This window comes from Pan troglodytes, chromosome 6 (genome assembly GCF_028858775.2).
Source record: "Pan troglodytes isolate AG18354 chromosome 6, NHGRI_mPanTro3-v2.0_pri, whole genome shotgun sequence".
NCBI classification, from domain to species: domain Eukaryota; kingdom Metazoa; phylum Chordata; class Mammalia; order Primates; family Hominidae; genus Pan; species Pan troglodytes.
In genome coordinates this window covers 157713607-157731724 of record NC_072404.2, presented here as the reverse complement: position 1 = coordinate 157731724, position 18118 = coordinate 157713607, and the positions used below count along the sequence as shown (strand labels likewise).

Sequence of the window (18118 nt, the reverse complement as noted above, 5' to 3'; positions counted from 1 at the left end):
TTAGCTTTCCAAATCCCAGGGGCAGGCTCATCAACATTGGAGGAGTTGTTTCGTTCTGTTTCTTGTGAATTCACTGACAGATGGGACTCCTGACAAACCCAGATGAGCACTTTCAGCTCCACCCAGGGCTCCTGCTTTCTGTGCCTGGGGTGAGACCCCAGCAGGCAGAACCACCTCACGCTACTGACTACCCTCTCTGTGTGGACAGTGGTGGCTGCCAAGCACTGCCCATGATCTATGGGCACAAAGGTGTCCTGATGTGTAAGGGAGTTTGGGAGACAGGGCTGACTTTAGGGTAATAAGGAATGTTCTGGATTTATTGCTGCCATTAATTTAGTGATAAAGAAAAAGGAACCAACCCAAATGCCCATCAATCAACGAGTGGATAAAGAAATTGTGATATATATATATGATATCTATATGATATATATGATATAGATATCATATATATGATATATATGATATAGATATCATATATATGATATATATGATATAGATATCATATATATGATATATATGATATAGATATCATATATATGATATATATGATATAGATATCATATATATGATATATATGATATAGATATCATATATATCATATATATGATATAGATATCATATATATCATATATATGATATAGATATCATATATATCATATATATGATATAGATATCATATATATCATATATATGATATAGATATCATATATATCATATATATGATATAGATATCATATATATCATATATATGATATATAATATATATGATATATAATATATATGATATATAATATATATGATATATATCATATATGTATGATGAAATACTACGCAGCCATAAAAAGGAATGAATAAACAGCATTTGGAATGATCTACCTGGATGAGATGGGAGACTATTATTCTAAGTGAAGTAACTCAGAAATGTAAAACCAAACATAGCATGTTCTCACCGATATTTGGGAGCTAAGCTATGAGGTCACAAAGGCATAAGAATGATACAACGTACTTTGGGGAAGTGTTGGGGAAACAGCAGGAGGGGGTGAGGGATAAAAGACTACAAATATGGTGCGGTGTATACTGCTCAGATGGTGGGTTCACCAAAGTCTTGCAAGTCATCACTAAAAACTTACTCATATAACCAAATACCACCTGTACCCCAATAATATATGGAAAAATAAAAATTAAATTAAAATTAAAAAAAATTCTCGCATGGCCTACAGCCATGAACATAGAGTGTTGTTTCCGTTTTTGTTTAAAAAAAAATGAGCTCCAAAAGTCTATCTTTGGTGCACAGAGGCCTGCATTTGGAAGGACCCTGCACTTGGTTTCACATTCTACTGTCATGATCTTCAAATTGTCAACAGTGTTTGAACAAAGCACCTGCCAGTAAGTCTTGCCACTGGTTGTAAATACATGATTTTGTTTCATATACTGCTCACCTCCCCGTGTGCTGATTTCCTTTCGGCACAAGAGCACGACCAGGGTCTGGGTCACTCAGCATCTGTGGAACTTAAGAGTAAAGAAAACACAAATTAAAGTCACAGCAAAGGACCCCCTGGTACTGAAAGTCACAGCTGGGATCAAACAAGCCCACGAATAGGTTCCAAATCTGCACCCAGGACTCTGCTTCAGGAGACAGAGAAACACACAGCACAGTGGCCTGGTGCCCAGGGCAGGGTGAGAAAAGGAAGATGGATTTTAGCCTAAGGCTCAGGTTTTATGGGTTGGACACATGGGGTCAAGTCAAAGAGAACCCTTCTCCCAATAAGACATCATCTGTCAGTGAAGTCACTGTGATCATGGTTTGCTTGACCCCAGCATGCTCACTGTGTGAACACAAAGCCCAGCTGCATGTGTGTCTGATGGGAACTCAAAATAATTTCCTTAAAGATGATTAACTTTTGTCAAAACGTAACATAAAATTGTTTGATTGAATGAATTGACGAGAAAATAAACGAATGAAAATGAATAAATTTTGTAGAATCAGCTTCTACCAGCCGAAAAGACCTTTTGAGGTTATTTCGGCACAACATCCATCTCCAGATAGAATTGTCCCTACCATGGGTCAGGTAGCTCACCTGGCTTCAACCACTTCTAAAACCATAAAAACTCCCAGGAACTCCTCCCTGCCTTGATGATTTAGCTATGTATTCAAGAGGATTATTCAGAAGAGGTTTGACATTTGCATTAAAAATATTTGCCAACAAAACGACTCTCCAGTGATAGAAGTCACATCATTGGTTGCTGGGACAGACAGAGGCATTGCAGAGGGGAGTGAGGGACTTTCTGGGTGAGGCAGATACATCTTCATAGAGGTGGGGTTGCATATATAGATATATGTTGCTCAAAAATCACAGATATGTTCATTTAAAAGGTGTCCTGTTAACTTCATATACTTTATAGATCAATAATGTTGATTTTTAAATGCCTGAGGAGATATGTATGCTACATCCTCTAGTTAATTTTATCAAATGAATTATCAGGCATATATATTTCCATTTCTGTGAGTTCTAAGTCCTCAACCTAAGATTTCTTGGCAGAATGTGTCCATATCTGTCTTTGCACATTGGTGTGGTGGACGAGGTTGTCTGAGATCAGCAAAGGAAATCAAAATAGCTAGGCTTCTACTATATGCTATATATTTTATGCCATTAAAGGTTATCTAGAACTCTGCTGATGGACAGTAGTAGTCTCATTTTATAGGTAAAAAAATTGAAAAACTTAAGTTAACCCGTTAAGAACTGGCCTCAGGTCTTGATGAGCTGGTGTTAGAGTGGGAGTCAGGGTGGGGAGTCATGGTGCCTCTTCAGACTTCTTTCCCTACTCCACCATCTCCAGGGTAAACTGATCTCTGACTATGACGCTATTAGAGCCAGCAGGCCTAAAGGGGATGTAGGGGAAAACTTTCCAATGTTTTCTAGGTTGGCAGTTTTATGAAATATTTTATAGCATAGAGCTATAAACATGGAACTTAGACTGGGCAGGGTTGGAGGATCAGTACTGCATCCTAATAGCTATTTAATTTGGTCAAGTTATTTAACCAATGAGCCAATTCTCTCACCTGTACAATGAGAAAAGCATTTGTGTCTTAGGGTTTTCTTCTGACAGTTGAATTTCTAAATAACTGAAACTTCCCAAAAGCAGGACTTCCATTTTGTGTATAGCAAAGTAAGAGTAAATGATGGAATCATTATTTTATTCTCCGTCTTGCCCATGGAGTAGAATTGAAATGTGAATGCCCATTCATGTAATCCAAGCTTTCAGTTCTGCAAATGACTCTCCCACTTATGTGACAGACGGTTGCATAGAAACAGTCGAAGTCCATAAATGTGGTATATTCATACAATGGAATATTATTAAGCATTAAAAAGAAGAAAATCCCGTCACTCGTGACAACATGGATAAAGCTGCAGGACACAGTGGTAAGTGACTAAGCCTGGTACAGAAAGACAAATACTCCCTGATTCTGCTTATAGCAGGCTACCTAAAAGCCAAACTCATGAAAGCAAAGATAAAAATGGTGATATCCATGGGCTGGGAATGGAGAAAATGGGGAGTTGCTGTCAGCAGGTATAAAATTTCAGTTCAGCAAGATGAGTAAGATCTAGAGAGCTTCTGTACAACCTTGCACCTGTAGATTACAATACTATATTGTACACTTAAAAATCTATTCAAAATACAGATCTCATGTTACATGTTCCTACCACATTAAATTAAAATGCTGGCAAAAAAAATGAGGGAGGTAGCTAAAGAGAGACAGAGAAAGAAAGGGAAATTTTTGTAATTCAGAAACTGAGTAAAGTACTTTGAATATAAAACTAAAATAAAACAAAATAAATTTAAGCCTTAATACTCTAAAAAGTAAGAAATATTTGTTATTAAACAATTTTTCCCATTTTTTATTTTATGTCATAAAATATACAAAGAAAGGGCCTCAAAGACTTTATTGAATAAAGGATATAAAAGAAATTAACTAATGAATAACAGTTATTCATGTTACTTTTCCTCAAGGTACATTGCATTAGTGACAGAAAGTCTACAGGGTAGAAAATTTCATCTTTCTTTTGGCTGCAATGAAGAATGAATGGATATGCTTGGCCTGGAAGTCACGTGTTTCTTGGACTTGTCAAGCAAGAGGTTCTAATGGTCACATAGGAGGCATGACCTTCCCCTCCTGCTAATGGGACCTGGAGAGAGGAAGCCAGATGACGGGACAGATGTACTGAGTAGGGAGGGTGGAGAGGTGTTGGAGAGCACACGACAGCCAGTTATTAAATATGAGACCAAGGACAGCTGCCTTCCCTCAGATACAAAAACAGGCAAAATAATAAATACTTGTGATTTCAGTGAGCATTAAAACAGACCACATATAGAAGCAGCAGAGAATGTCTGGGAAAGAAAACGCTGTCAGCTCAGCAGGGCCTGAGCCCCTCTGGCTGGAAGCACCTGCCTCACAGTCACTTTCTGAATGGGGCAGGAAAGTTTCTGGCATTTCCTTGGGGAACTGGCCTTTCCCAGTTACTCCCTCTGCCGGCCACCCCTGCACTCTGCAACCATTGGCAGGGCCCAGGCTGTGCTACTCCAGGAGCTCTTCCTGTCTTACACAGCCCTGAAACTAAAGGTGGAGCGGGTGGAGCACAGCCCCCACATGCCCCATCACACCTGCCTTTCCTGTGTCCTCCCTGTCCCAGGCCTGACACTTATTCCCAGCCCTTGCCACCCCAGCCCCTTCACCCTCCACTGCCCACGCAGAGGCAGACACCCTCCCTCCTTGGTACAAACTGAGGACTCTAGCATCCCTACCCTTCTTTGGCAGTGAGGGATCTGTGCTTAATTCCACATGTCCAGGCCCACTCAGGGAATCCCAAAGGGCCCCTGATGCCAGCAGGCAGCCAGGCATCCCCTTCAGCCCTCCTCTCCTGGCCACTCTCCAGCCCTGCCCAGGGTTTCTTACAGCATTGTGGAGCTACAGCGCCTCCAAGTGGCCAAAGATCCACAGTCTCACGGATTCACACCTGGCCTGATGAACTCAAGATTGTCCAGAGAAGGAACAGAGATGCCCTGCCCTCACTCCTGCAATCCCCACCCTCTCACACACACCCTCTCTATACTTGCCCAGAAGGGCCAATACAGGGTTGATCTGAAAGTTCACCTTTAGCTAGCAAAAGCAAGCATTAACCAACATTTTGATTGCAAAATAAACAATGTTACAGCATTGCAATTAGTATGCTAGGATGGACGAGAGGAGCCTGAAAAATACAGGCCACAGATTTAAACAGTGTGAAGATATCAAACAGCCCTATCCTGGAAACTGTATTCAATCGTTCCTTTTGATTAATCAGACCCATGTTTTCATATTTTGTATTTAAATGAATTATCAGCAAATTTTAGGTAGTGCATTTTAGAAAGAAAATTCTTGGATTTTTATAAATCTATTTCTGAACTTACAAAATCTTGAAATAAACAACCCTATCAGCTGTAACTTAGGCAGATTCAATTGGCTGTGACATTTCCTGTCACTCCCCAGAACTGCCTATGAGCTCTACCAGTGACCCAGCACCTCTCAGTAATGCCACCCAGAGAACCTGGGTCCATGTGGGTGAGTTTCCACAAGAACACACACACATGAACACGTACACACACACACACACACACACACCATCCACACACATACACATGCACACACACGTCCATGCACACACATGCACGCACTCACACACATAGGCACACACACATTCACACATACGGTATCGTTTTATTTATTTATTTATTTTCCTGAGATGGAGTCTCACGCTGTCACCCAGACTGGAGTGCGATGACAAGATCTCGGCTCACAGCAACCTCTGCCTCCCGGGTTCGCGTGATTCTCCTGCCTCAGCCTCCCAAGTAGTTGGGATTACAGGCACACACCACCACAACCCGCTAATTGTTTGTATTTTTAGTAGAGATAGGGTTTCACTATGTTGGCCAGACTCGTCTTGAACTCCTGACCTCGTGATCCACCCGCCTCAGCCTTCCAAAGTGTTGGGATTACAGGCGTGAGCACCAAGCCTGGCCACACACAATATCTTCTCTAACTCCCCCGGGGAAAGGGAGACTCCCTTTCCTGGTCGGCTAAGTAATGGGTGCTTTTTCTAGGCACTGACGCTAAGGCTAGACCAAGGTCCTCTAGGCAAGGGGCTTCTTCCCAGGCTCTGGGGTTACCATAAGGCCAAGGAGCCCTCTAGGGGCCCTGTCTGGGCATGACAGAGGGCTCACACTCTTGTCTTCTGATCACTTCTCACCGTGCCCCTTCAGCTCCTATCTCTGTATGGCCTGGTTTTTCCTAGGTTATAATTGTAGAGCAAGGATTATTATAATATTGGAATGAAGAGTAATGCTACAAACTGATTATTCATAATATTTGTATATCATCATATCTATAATCTATTACTAGTATAACTATTCTTATTTTATATATTTTCTTTATTATACTGGAACAGCTCGTGCCCTCGGTCTCTTGCCTCAGGACCTGGGTGGCTTACCGCCCACACAAATGGGAGTGGACAGAGGCACATTTGCTGCCTGCGGGGTTCAGAGAAGGTGTCTGTGAGGGATATGGAGCTTTGATCAGGGCTGGAATTTACGCTCTAGCTTGGAGTTTAAATAAGAACAATAGAGAAGAGACAAGATGGAAGATAGAATAATAGAATTGGGTTGACAGATATTTCTCAAACCCATTCCCCAAAAGCTCAGTTGTCTACTGTTCTCTCCAGCTGGCTCCTGCCCTGGGACCCTTGCCTGGAAGTTGCCTCTATGATTCCCCCAAACCCAGTGCTGCTTGACCTTGGGTGTCAGCAACCTATGACAGAACGGATCCCTGGTTACTGAGAAAGAGAGGCATGGAGACCACCAGGCATAAAGTGTCAGAAGAACTTGGCTCCTCACAGGACACTGTGTGGCCCAGTGCAGGGTATGACTCTGCAATGACGCAGGTGGTTGTTGAGAGGGTCTTATAAAATCTTAAAATAAACAATCCCCTTATAGCATGCTTGCTTTATTTTACAATTTAAAAAGGGATTTTAAAAAGACTAGATCTGAATGTGTTTATCATTTTTCAAATCAGTTAACAGGGCAGAGTCACACGCTAAAGAAAACCCACACTCTAAATATGAGCATAGGATGTAACGTTGCCACATGGATGAATGAGCAGGTGCTATGATGTTCTGAATCTTCTGTCGGGGCTCTTGCAGGAAATGTTCACCGAAGGCTTTGGTGGCCCCCACAGCTTCCTGGAGGGCCCCTAAGGTTTCTGCACAGGAAAGCTGTGACTCTGCAAGGCTGTGTCTTGGCTGCTGGCACAGAGATACAGGGCCGAGTCTTCTGGCTGCAGGGTGTGTAGGTGAAGGAATAAGTGAGAGCTGTTGGGGCATTCAGGTGAGAAGCGACTTGGCACACTGTTGTTTTCAACCCGTTCTTCAAGACTGTAGACAAACATGAGCTCCAGTGGCTTCTTAGCACTTTGCTTGTACCAATACATAGCGTTATGACCCAGATGTTGTTCACATTTCAAAGACTTCTTATTTGTCATTCCCATGACCAGGTGTCTTGGTGTCTGCGTAACTCCCATTTCCATGGGGACTGTGGGGGGAAAGGGACAAAATTCAGGCAGAGCCCGGGAGGAGGCTTGTTGCTGAAATCACAAGGAAAAAGCTTGGAATTCAAGGATAGCTGATTTGAACCCAACTCACCCGCTCCCAGGAGACAGAGAACCGCACAGCAGAGCAGCCTGCAGCCCATGCTAGCCTCGGGTCTGAGATGGGGCCTCTGACTGGGGTCCTCTGGGTGAGGTGCTGGGCTCTGGTCTCCTTGGCCTTGGTCGGTGGTTTTTCCTGTGATGTCACTGCTCCTGACAGTTTCCCCAGACCCAGGGGATATTTATACCCGGCCATTTTACATCCTTTCTAGGTCCTGATAGAAGGTAGATTTGAATTGTCTGGGCTGGGATGAATGGGCTGGGGAGAAAGGGCAGAGTCAGCTTTTTACCCCCCAAGGATATTCCTCTGGCAGGGGCTCCTTTGTTCTCAGCTGCTTCCTCATTATGTGGATCCTTCCAGTGTGTCTCTGTCCCCCTATCTTTCAGGATCCCTCTCAGCAACAGACTACTCCCATTGATGGAATCTCCTTCTGTCCTGTGGGGTCACACAAGACAGTGCCACTCAGAATGTCCATTCCCTCAATGCCTAAGGGCAGTGGAGCCCTTTTTGGCCCAGCTCTGTGGAGGGAGGATGACTGCATGACCACAGAAGCAGTGTGGACCAGCGCCCATCATTCAAGGGCATGGCTGTGATGCCAACCAGCCACCAGGCACTGGGGAGGGAGCTGAGGGAGCACGAAAGGGATGAGCCACCCTCTGTCCCTGAAGTGGAGGGCATGGGGCTTGGCTGGGCTTAGAGCTAAGGTACACAGGATGCTGAAAAGGAACAACAAAAGGTGTGGGGAGCAAGGGAAAGGGAAATCAGCTTGAAGCTGACATAATACATAAACACAAAAAATAAGTACAAATAAATACAAGAATGACATGATTCATAATCCCTAAGTGATTTTAACCATCTATTGGTAATAGCACATGTTTGTTAGTATTTTGTAATGACAATTGTGATTGTAGGGTTAGGGTTGTAGTTATAAATCAGTTACATAAAAATCTATGTTGGGGGTAGAAGGGAGTTACCATGATTAAACTATGGGTTGAGAATTTAGAGATTTTTTTAACTTGGAGATGTGCTGGGCCAGGAGGAAAGTATTAGCATTTTTCTGATGTGTAAATTGTTTCAGAGTATTTTTATGTGGCCCTTAAAACAAAGAATGTAAAGGCATTTAGATCAGAGTTTAAGGAAAGTGGTTGAATTGTCTCCTCCTGAACAGGTTACATATATGAGAGACCTTCAACCTGCTACGGTTGGATATATTTCATTCTTAGATAAGAACCTAACATCAATCTGATTTAAAGGTTAACGTTGTTAGTATTAAAATAACGTTGTTAGTATTCAAATTATTATGATAGGAGTCTGCTTCAGCAAGGAAACAGTTCTTGGCCCTTCCACCACAAAAGAAAAAAAATTGAATTAAAAAGAATTTGATATCATTGTGTGGTTCCCAATAAGTAAACCAAATTTCAAGGATTTTTATTTTTTAATGGAATTCAACCTACCTTGAATAACAATGACAATGAAAGGCTTGACTGCCCTGAGGTCAGTAGCTAACATAAACATTTCTCAAAGCACAGCATGGGTGACAGGTGAGTTTAAGTCATCTGAATATGGGATGGATCTGAAGAAGGAAAATGACCTCAGGACTGTCTGAATTGCAAGAAAGAAGAGTGAAGAGTGGAATGGCAAACGTGAAGTAAAGTCAAGTAAACATGTCTGTACCAAATAGCAGTAGTATATGTGATTGAAGATAGGACATAACTGACTCCAAGACACGTGGGATTTAGGACACAGAGTACTAAAAAGGAACCCAAAAATTATATGTAAGAAAACCCCCTTTTTTTCCTGAGCCAGATCCTAAATTATGTATGCAGAAGGGTGGGAGACCAGAAGGTTGAGCAGAGAACAAGTTCTGGAAGGCTGAAGACATGGGCAGAGATTTCAGAAGAGCTAGGGCATTCAGACCCAATTGCAGTGGAGTGATGTGGCGAATACACTGTGATTCCCACTAAGACCCTGGGAAGGCCATGCACTAGCAATGATGACCATGTGCTGGGGCTCCCTAAGAGGAAGGGCAAAGCTCAAATAGAACTTAGCAAGTCCTACATTCAACCGTCCCAGAATAAAACCCAACACTCTTTCCAAGAGATAACATAATCCAGAGCCTCAAGCCTATGTCGTCCACAATGCTTTACATAAACGATTTCTAGTCTTTCATGGAGGATATTTAGAAGTCTCCTAATCATTCATGCCACCCAAAAATCTATCTCTTTTCTGATCCATACTACTATCAGTGTTCCTGTACCAAAATATCAGTTTCATCATGTTGTTTCACTTGGAGTAGGACCAGTGGCTCACCACTGCCTAGGGATTTGTGTCCAAATTCCTTTCCATGTCTCCCAATATCCCCTGTCATCCAGCTGTCACCTGCTCTTGAGGAGAGTTCAAGATGACACTCATCAGAATTGGGAGAAACTCTTGCTGGTCACCCTTCTTGAAGAGAAGGAGCCGACAATGCACAAGGCTGCCTCCACTGGCTTCTCCTCAACACTTTCCAGTTTACCTATTGCCATGGAATTTCACGCCTCTCAAAATATTTCTCTGTCAAACAGAATACTCACTGATAATCCAAATTGTCTCTTGATCTTAGAAATACTTCCCTTCCCCTCTTCTTTATGCTTAGGCTCATCAACCATTTTTGCCAACAGTGTGTTTATAATCATAACATTAGTAAAATATGGACCCATATGTGCAGCAGACAAAGACAAGAAATGGCTTCTCCCATCAGTAAAGACCTTCAGTGCATGGGACAGGCTCCTGTTTTGTTAGTTGAGCTCTGATAGTTTGCTGACTTTGTTGTGAACCCCTGCTTTAGCTGATAAACAGAATTCTGAGAGTTCTGTGTACATAAAATGGAGAATTGCCACATCAGGTGCACTGGCAGAGGCTGTACTACAGACTGAAACTCCATCAGAGGCCATCAGGGAATGGAGACTGGAGCCTTGGGTGCAGGTGCACACATGGCCCACAGCTTCCTGGCTGAGCCGGGAGGTTTGTGCACAGGGATGCAGTGGCTCTGCAAGGCTGTGTCTTGGCTGCTGGCACAGAAATACACAGCAGAGTCACCAAGCTCCAGGGAATTGATGTGAAGATTTAAATGAGCTTTGTCTGGAGAGTCAGGTGAGAAGCGATTTGGAACTGTTTCATTTAAAATTGGCTCCTTGTTACTGTAGATAAACATTGTCTTCAGAAATTTCTTAGAGTCCTGTTTATACCAATACATAGCATTATGGCCCAGATTTTGTTCACATTTAAGAGACTCCTTTTTTCCCATCTGTGTGACCAGGTATTTTGGAGTCTGGGAAACGGCTGTGTCCAGTGGATCTGTAAAGAAAAGAAGCAGAATTCAGGCAAATCCCAGGAGGTAGCCTCCTGTTGTTGTCGTGGTGAAAAGGCTCGGGGACTCCAACAGGATCTTGTCACTTGGGCCCAGGACTCACCTGCTTGCAGGAGGCAGAGGGCCACATAGCAGAGGAGCCTGCAGCCCATGGCCGAGTCAGGCAGACCAGGCAAGGCCCAGGGCAGGATTCTGGTCTGCAGTGGTGAGAAGACTAGGCTGTGGTTTCCACTGCCTCTGAGAGGTGCTGTGCCAGTGAGGTCACAGCCTGTAATCATTCCCCCATTCCCAGGGTCTCCTCTAGCATGGCTCCTCCCTTTCATGCCCTGCACTTGCTCCTTTAAAGGAGTTTTTGGAATTTCTGGGAATAGTTGAGAGAGTGGACTTGTGGCCTCCAGGATGTGTCTCTGACAGTCATTCCTGTGCCTGTACCCCCTCCCTCCCTGCTCCCTACCCGGGATCTGACGACCTCCTCCCTTCCTCTCCCTTTTGGGCTCTTCTCTCAGAGTCAGGCTGGTTTTCTTCTCTTGATCTTTTGCTTCCTTTTCCAATAATGCTTTTTTTTTTTCCTCTTGAATCTTTGCTCATTTGAATATCTGACTAATGCACAGTGACTACACCTACTTCAGAAGAGATTGGCTTGGGTCCTATTTTTGGCCGTCCAATATTTAACCTCCTTGTTATATTTAAGCAATTCCCCAAAGTTTGGGTCTTCGGGAGAAAGGCATGTGTGTGGGTACGTTTGTAAACAAAATCTTCCACTCTTTCTAGAAGGAAAACCTCCAACCCTGCCTCTACTTTTTGGACTTCCCGTGGGAATACGACTCCGCCCAGCACAGCTATCTCCCTCCTCCAGCTCCCCAAGAGCTCATGGGGGAAACTGTGCTGTGTGCTCTGGCAGCGTAGGATGGAAGGAATAGCTCTTGTGCCCAATCATGTCAAGCTGGTTTTCTTGGGCACAGAGTCCCATGAAGATTTCAGTTTCATCTGACTTTGTCTCTTTTCGCTGGTGCTCACAACTGGTTTATTAGCTCTGCAAGGAAGCAAGGACCATGGCATAATCTCCATCCCACTCAGTTTCCTGCTAGTTACTTGTGGCTCTGACTCTAATCAAAATATCTCCTTTAACTTTGACAAAATACAAAAGTCAACATGCACATCAATTCATGAGAACCTATGTCCGCAGATGGACCAGTGCCTGTCTGTTTTCTAAATGGAAATTCAGATCAAACCCAGATAGGACATCCTGTTGCAGACTATTTCATGTTACTTTTCTGTATAACTATTTTTTAAAATACAGAGACAGGATCTCCCTATATTGCCCAGGCTGGTCTTGAACTCCTGGGCCCAAGTGATCCTCCCACTTTGGCCTCCCAAAGTGCTGGAATTACAGGTGTCAGCCTGTTTGGCTACTAAAATCTCATGTATCCACTTAACATATTTACATTTATTATTTCTATTGTATAGATTATAAATGTTTAATTTATAGTCATTTGAAAACAACCATTAACAAAAAATCAATGCAATGTCATGATGCATAGGTATTATTTATTAACTATGAAAAACGATTTTATGTCATCTCATTTTTGTTACTGAGAAGGTGTAGATGTTTTGTGATGGTGGGAATGAAGAAATCACAGGAGGACCCTGAACGTCCAACTCTTACGTTCAAGTTAGTCACTTTACATATTTAATATTGAGCTTAGAAATGTGTGTTCTGCATATTCTGATTTGTGTAACTTTTAGGAGATTTGAAAGTCGCTCATACTGTAGAAAGCTGATAAATGTAGACTTCCGTATATAGAAATGAATTGACTATCTTCAGTAGATTTCTTTGTTCCATTTCAAGATGAAATGCAAAATTAATCTTCACAGGAAGGCTCATGGTTTTCCTTTTAAACTATTTGGCTGGACTTTTACTTCAGGCAATATGCTAGAACATGTATCGTAGTATATATTATATATAAATAGTATATATATACACATGTATGTGGTAGTAGTATATATAAATACATGTATATATAAATGTATATTACATGTAGTATATATAATATACATGTATATACATTACCATACATGTATGTATATATATAGACACACACTACATACTTGGATATATACATTTCGAATTTCCCTTGATTCTTGGAAATTCAAGAATACAACAAAGTTACATTTGATGTAGGCTCTAGTCATCCAGCCTACATATATACATACATGTATATAGACATATATGGTAATATATGCATATACGTACATGTATATATACATATATGGTAATATATGCATATACATACATGTATATATACATATATGGTAATATATGCATAAACATATACTATATGTGATATAGAATATATATAATATGGTATATATTGTATATAGTACATGTATCGTATATACTCTATTATGTATAGTATATGTATACATAATCACACATGTATGTAGCATATATACATGTAAGGTTATATATAGTATATATAAATAATTAGTATATATATGTATATACTACTATTTATACTTTTATTTATATCCTGAAGCTTTTTCCTGCCAGATGACTGACTAGAGTCTACTAAAATGTAACTTTGTTGTATTTTTGGATTTCCAAGAAGTCAGGGAAGTTCCAAATGCTTTTTTAAAATGTGAAACACGAGCCTATAGTGAAAACAAAGTGCGTTTCAGGTGTGCATCCTGGCAGTCTGTCAATGCCACCTTCTTTCCTATCTCCAGGTGTTTTGGCATCATCAGATCCTTTGACATCTGGACAAGTCTAGCTTCCATGGTTCTTCGTAGATAGGGAAAGAACTTGGAAATGGAAGCTGGAAGGGAGTCTGGTGATGCTGTTTTGATAGAAACATTTGCTCAGGCCTAGGAGAGGGGTTTCCTATCACTGTGGGGAGCTCCTGCTCCAAAAACTCAGAGGACCATCCAGAAGAGGAACAAGAAAAAACTTCTTTCTAGCTTAATTCCCCGATAATTTAGAGTGAGGAGAACAGGGCTGTAGGTCACCTTTGGTCTCATACGAAGATTTCCCTGAGTTATTATTCTCTGCAAGATCCGCAAGGGACCCCTGGCCGGCCAGACTCACTTCATGGCAGGGCTCAGCTGTACTGGGCTGAGCTGGAGCAACGGCCCAGCACCCAGAGCCTCTCTTATTCCTCTTGGGAAGGGGTCCTCGATCTGTGTCTGCTTGTGGGCTCCCACTCTCCCCAGCTCATGCCTTGTCCTTTCTAATCCCATGCAGGCTCCAGTGGAAGTCTGACAGTCCAGGCTCTTCCATAGCACAAAAGCGCCTGCATATCAAAGCAAAATGAATAGTCTGTATTTAACCCTCACACTTAGAGCCTTGACTAGCATTCTTTGCAGACCACATTTTCCCTTGTTGTAAATAAACTCAATCTTTCTATTAACCCTCTGCCATCCAGAGAATTGTCTCTCCTTCCTCCAAGTTCTCTGAATCTCAGCAGAGTCACAGCTCCTCCTTGTGGCCAAAGGGTCAAACACGTCAAGGCTCAGTCCAGTAGCGGAACAAAGGCAGCAGGGCCGTAGAGGTCTTATTAGGGACACGTGACGGGAGACTAGAAGGCCTTCACTCCTCACTCTCTTCAGGAAGTTTCCACCATAATACAAACATACAAACCTACCAACTCAATTGCACTTCATCTTTAATAAATATAAAAACTGACTTTCAGAGTTAATAGACTGGATAGTGGCAGAACAACACTTCCACCAAAAACAACTAGAAAAGCTTAACAAAATATAAAACATAAATGTTTGAAGGCACTTGGAGCTACTGGGGCAGTAAGAGCGTAAAAGATAGGGATATCATAGAAAACGGATAAATCTAAAAAAAAAAAACAACACCCTACTTTTCCCTTAAATTCATTTGTCAATTTCATTTGATGGCTGAGAAGCTAAGAAGAAAGGGAGGACTGATGGGCCAAAGGCTTTGAGGAGCAACCACCACCTTTCTGGTCTGGAGAACATTTACGTTCACTGACTACTGAGTAGGAGAGGAGCCTGGCAAAGACTCCAGGCCTTGGTGCTGGGGGTAGGAGCAGAGATTGACTGAAAATGAGCACGAAGGAACTTTCTGGGTAGGGAGGATGAAATATTTTAGAGCTAGATCATGGTGATTGTTGCACAACTCCACAAATTTATCAAAACTCATTAAATTGCACACTTCCAGTAGGCAAATATTATGTTATGTAATTTACACTTTAATAAGCTGGTAAAATACTCCAGAAATCTAGTTGGAAGTTTAATGGCTAATAGCAAAGTTGAGAAGCCATCAGGAAGGCTGAATCCCAGCTCTGATCCAGCTCAGTCATCAACTCAATTAAGGTGACCTGTCTCTGCTACAATTTCCAGCAGAAGCAAACATGAATCCTTTCTGAGGAAGATGAAATCATTCAGAGCCTCATTATCTCTGTAATTTTTATATGAAATACCTAGCATTCAAATGAATTGTTGATTGTGTAAGAAAACAACATTGCATGACCAAAAATTAAAAAAAAGAAAACGGACAAAAGAAATAGACACCAACAGAGATGTGTTATCAGACACTGCCTTTAAAATAACTGATGTTAATATAATCAAAAAGGAAATGACAAAATGGAGAATTTTAGCAGACAACTGAATACTGTAGTCAAGATTGAAGTGGACATTCCAGAACTGAAATATATGAAATACGTAAAATTTAGAAAAAAAAAAAAATATATATATATATTTTAAAGAAGGATAGATAAAGCTGAAAAGACTAGATAAACTGGAAGATAGGTCAGGTGAAAATATCCATGCTGAATCAGAGAAACAAAAAGCAGAGAAAATACAAAGAAAACATATTAATCGGGCCATCTCTATAGATAGGTGGCTGGCTATCAAACTAGGCCTTTCTAGGAGGCTGAGACTAATGCCAAGGCTTTTATCCACCAGTTCTCATTCTCCAGTGGTTGAGAATTGCCCCATAGGACATTAACTCACTCACACTTCATTGTGCATGAACAAGCGCCATGCAGACCACCAATGTGTCTCATGCCTCAGCAACAGCGTGTTTTGGGAACACGTGGCCACATTGAAGGTGAGGTGCGGTAACTATGGAGCAGGTCAGTGTCTGCATAGAACTGTTCATCATAGCTGTGGCTGGAATCAAAGGTGGAACCAAGAGAGTATGAGGTGGTAATAGAGGCAACTGATACAGTCCACTCATGCATTATTTCCATTGAGTCCAAATAGGTCTTCAAGGTTGTGGTCAGCTGCTATCTGTACAAGTATCAGAGGTTTAAGGAAATAAGATACAGTCCTGCTACTATCACTGGTACTTAATGCCATAATTGATATTCCTCATCTCCTCCTTCCACTGTCAATTCTAGATTTCCTTCAACTTTGCTCCCGCTCACCTCCCCAGGTGCTATTTTTCTTTCAGCCGAAGCACATAGCAGGGGTCCAGGCCACTCAGCATCTATAGGGCTTATTTGAGAAGGACACAGAAATTAAAGTCAGAGCAAAGGGGGCCCTGCTACTGTCACTCACAGCTGGGATCCAGCAAGCCCATGAGTGGGTGCTACACCTGTGCCAAGAACTTCTCTGGGCAGAACCCAGAAGGAGACATGGTGCTGGAGCCTGGTGCCCAGGGTAGGGCCAGAACAAAAAGGGAGATTTCCTAGCTCAAAGCTCAAGTTTTATGGGTTGGATACTTGGGGTAAAAGCAAAGAGAACCCTTTTCCACATGTGACATCATCTCTTAACAAAGTCACTATTACCATGGTTTGTTTACTCCCATTGCATTCAGTGTGTGAACCTGAAGGCCAGTTAAGTATGTGTCAGATGGGAACTCAAAATAATTTCATTAAAATGATGAATTATTGTCACAATATCATTATAAAATAAATAATTTGAATGAGTGAGTAAATGAGTAAAGAAATCAATAAAAATGAATAAATAATTTTGGAGAATGAGCTTCCACCAGCTGGAGAGTAATTTTGAGGCTATTTCATCATCTTATCTATCTCCAGATAGGATTGTCCCTAACATGGATCAGGTAGCTCACAGAACTTTACTTTTAAACCATAAAACTTTCCAAGACCACCTTGCACTCTTAAATGTATGTATTAAAAAAGGATTAGTCAATACAGGTTTTAAAATGTTACTAATAGATTTTTTGAGAAAAATGTATTCTCCAGTGATAGAAATCATATCATTTGGTTGTCACAGATGGAAACAGTCATTGCCAAGGGATGTGAGAGAACTTTCTGGGTGATAGAGACATTTGTATAGGGATACTGGTTATAAGGATATACATATATAACCTTATAACCCATATATATATGTCTATATATATATATATCTCTCACTAATTTGTTTATTTAACATGTGTAATGTTTATATTGTATAATTTATAGATAAATAATGCTGATTTTAAAATGTCTGTGGAGGCATGTACACTATGTTCTCTAGTTAATTTCATCAAATGAATCATCAGGCACATATATCATTTTTTGCTCTATTTCTATTTTCAGTCACCTTTGATCAGGTTCTCTTTTTTTGACCTATGCTGTCTGGACCCAGAGGCCTCACTGCATCTCCGAGTTCACCTTCTCATCCCAGAGACACTTCTCTGTCTGCTGGGTACGTTCTGTAGGATGCACCAACAGTGCCCCCAACACCAGGCACCAAGGAGTGAGCTCATTGTCTTTCCTGCAAGTCAGGGTGCCCTCTGCCATACCCATTCATGCCCCAGCCTCCTCCATTCCCACACTCACACGTGCCCAATGGGATTGTCCCATCACATGGGTTCCCCTACAAACTGCCCTAATGCCTTTCTTCTGGGATCATTTCCCACCCTTGTTAACTATAATTCAGAAAACATACCTTGGTGGCAAACTCACAGAATTCTTTTGGTTTTCCATATTTTCTTTCCTGTCCTATAGATTTTTTTAAATCAATCTCAATCTTCAATAAATGAGGAGTACAATTCTTATTGAATGGTTATTTTTAATCCTCTTTCTTGACTTTGATTATTTCTTTCATTCTATTC

The 18118-nt window shown here is 41.5% G+C and overlaps 1 gene segment (V, D, J or C); it reads right to left on the bottom strand.

The window, feature by feature from the left end:
- Positions 1-7261: 7261 nt before the first annotated feature.
- LOC107971668 (T cell receptor beta variable 4-3-like) lies at positions 7262-8163 on the bottom strand. The segment is given in 2 exon segments: positions 7262-7620; positions 7731-8163. Coding segments are annotated over 2 exon segments (387 nt in total).
- Between the last annotated feature and the right edge of the window lie 9955 nt (positions 8164-18118).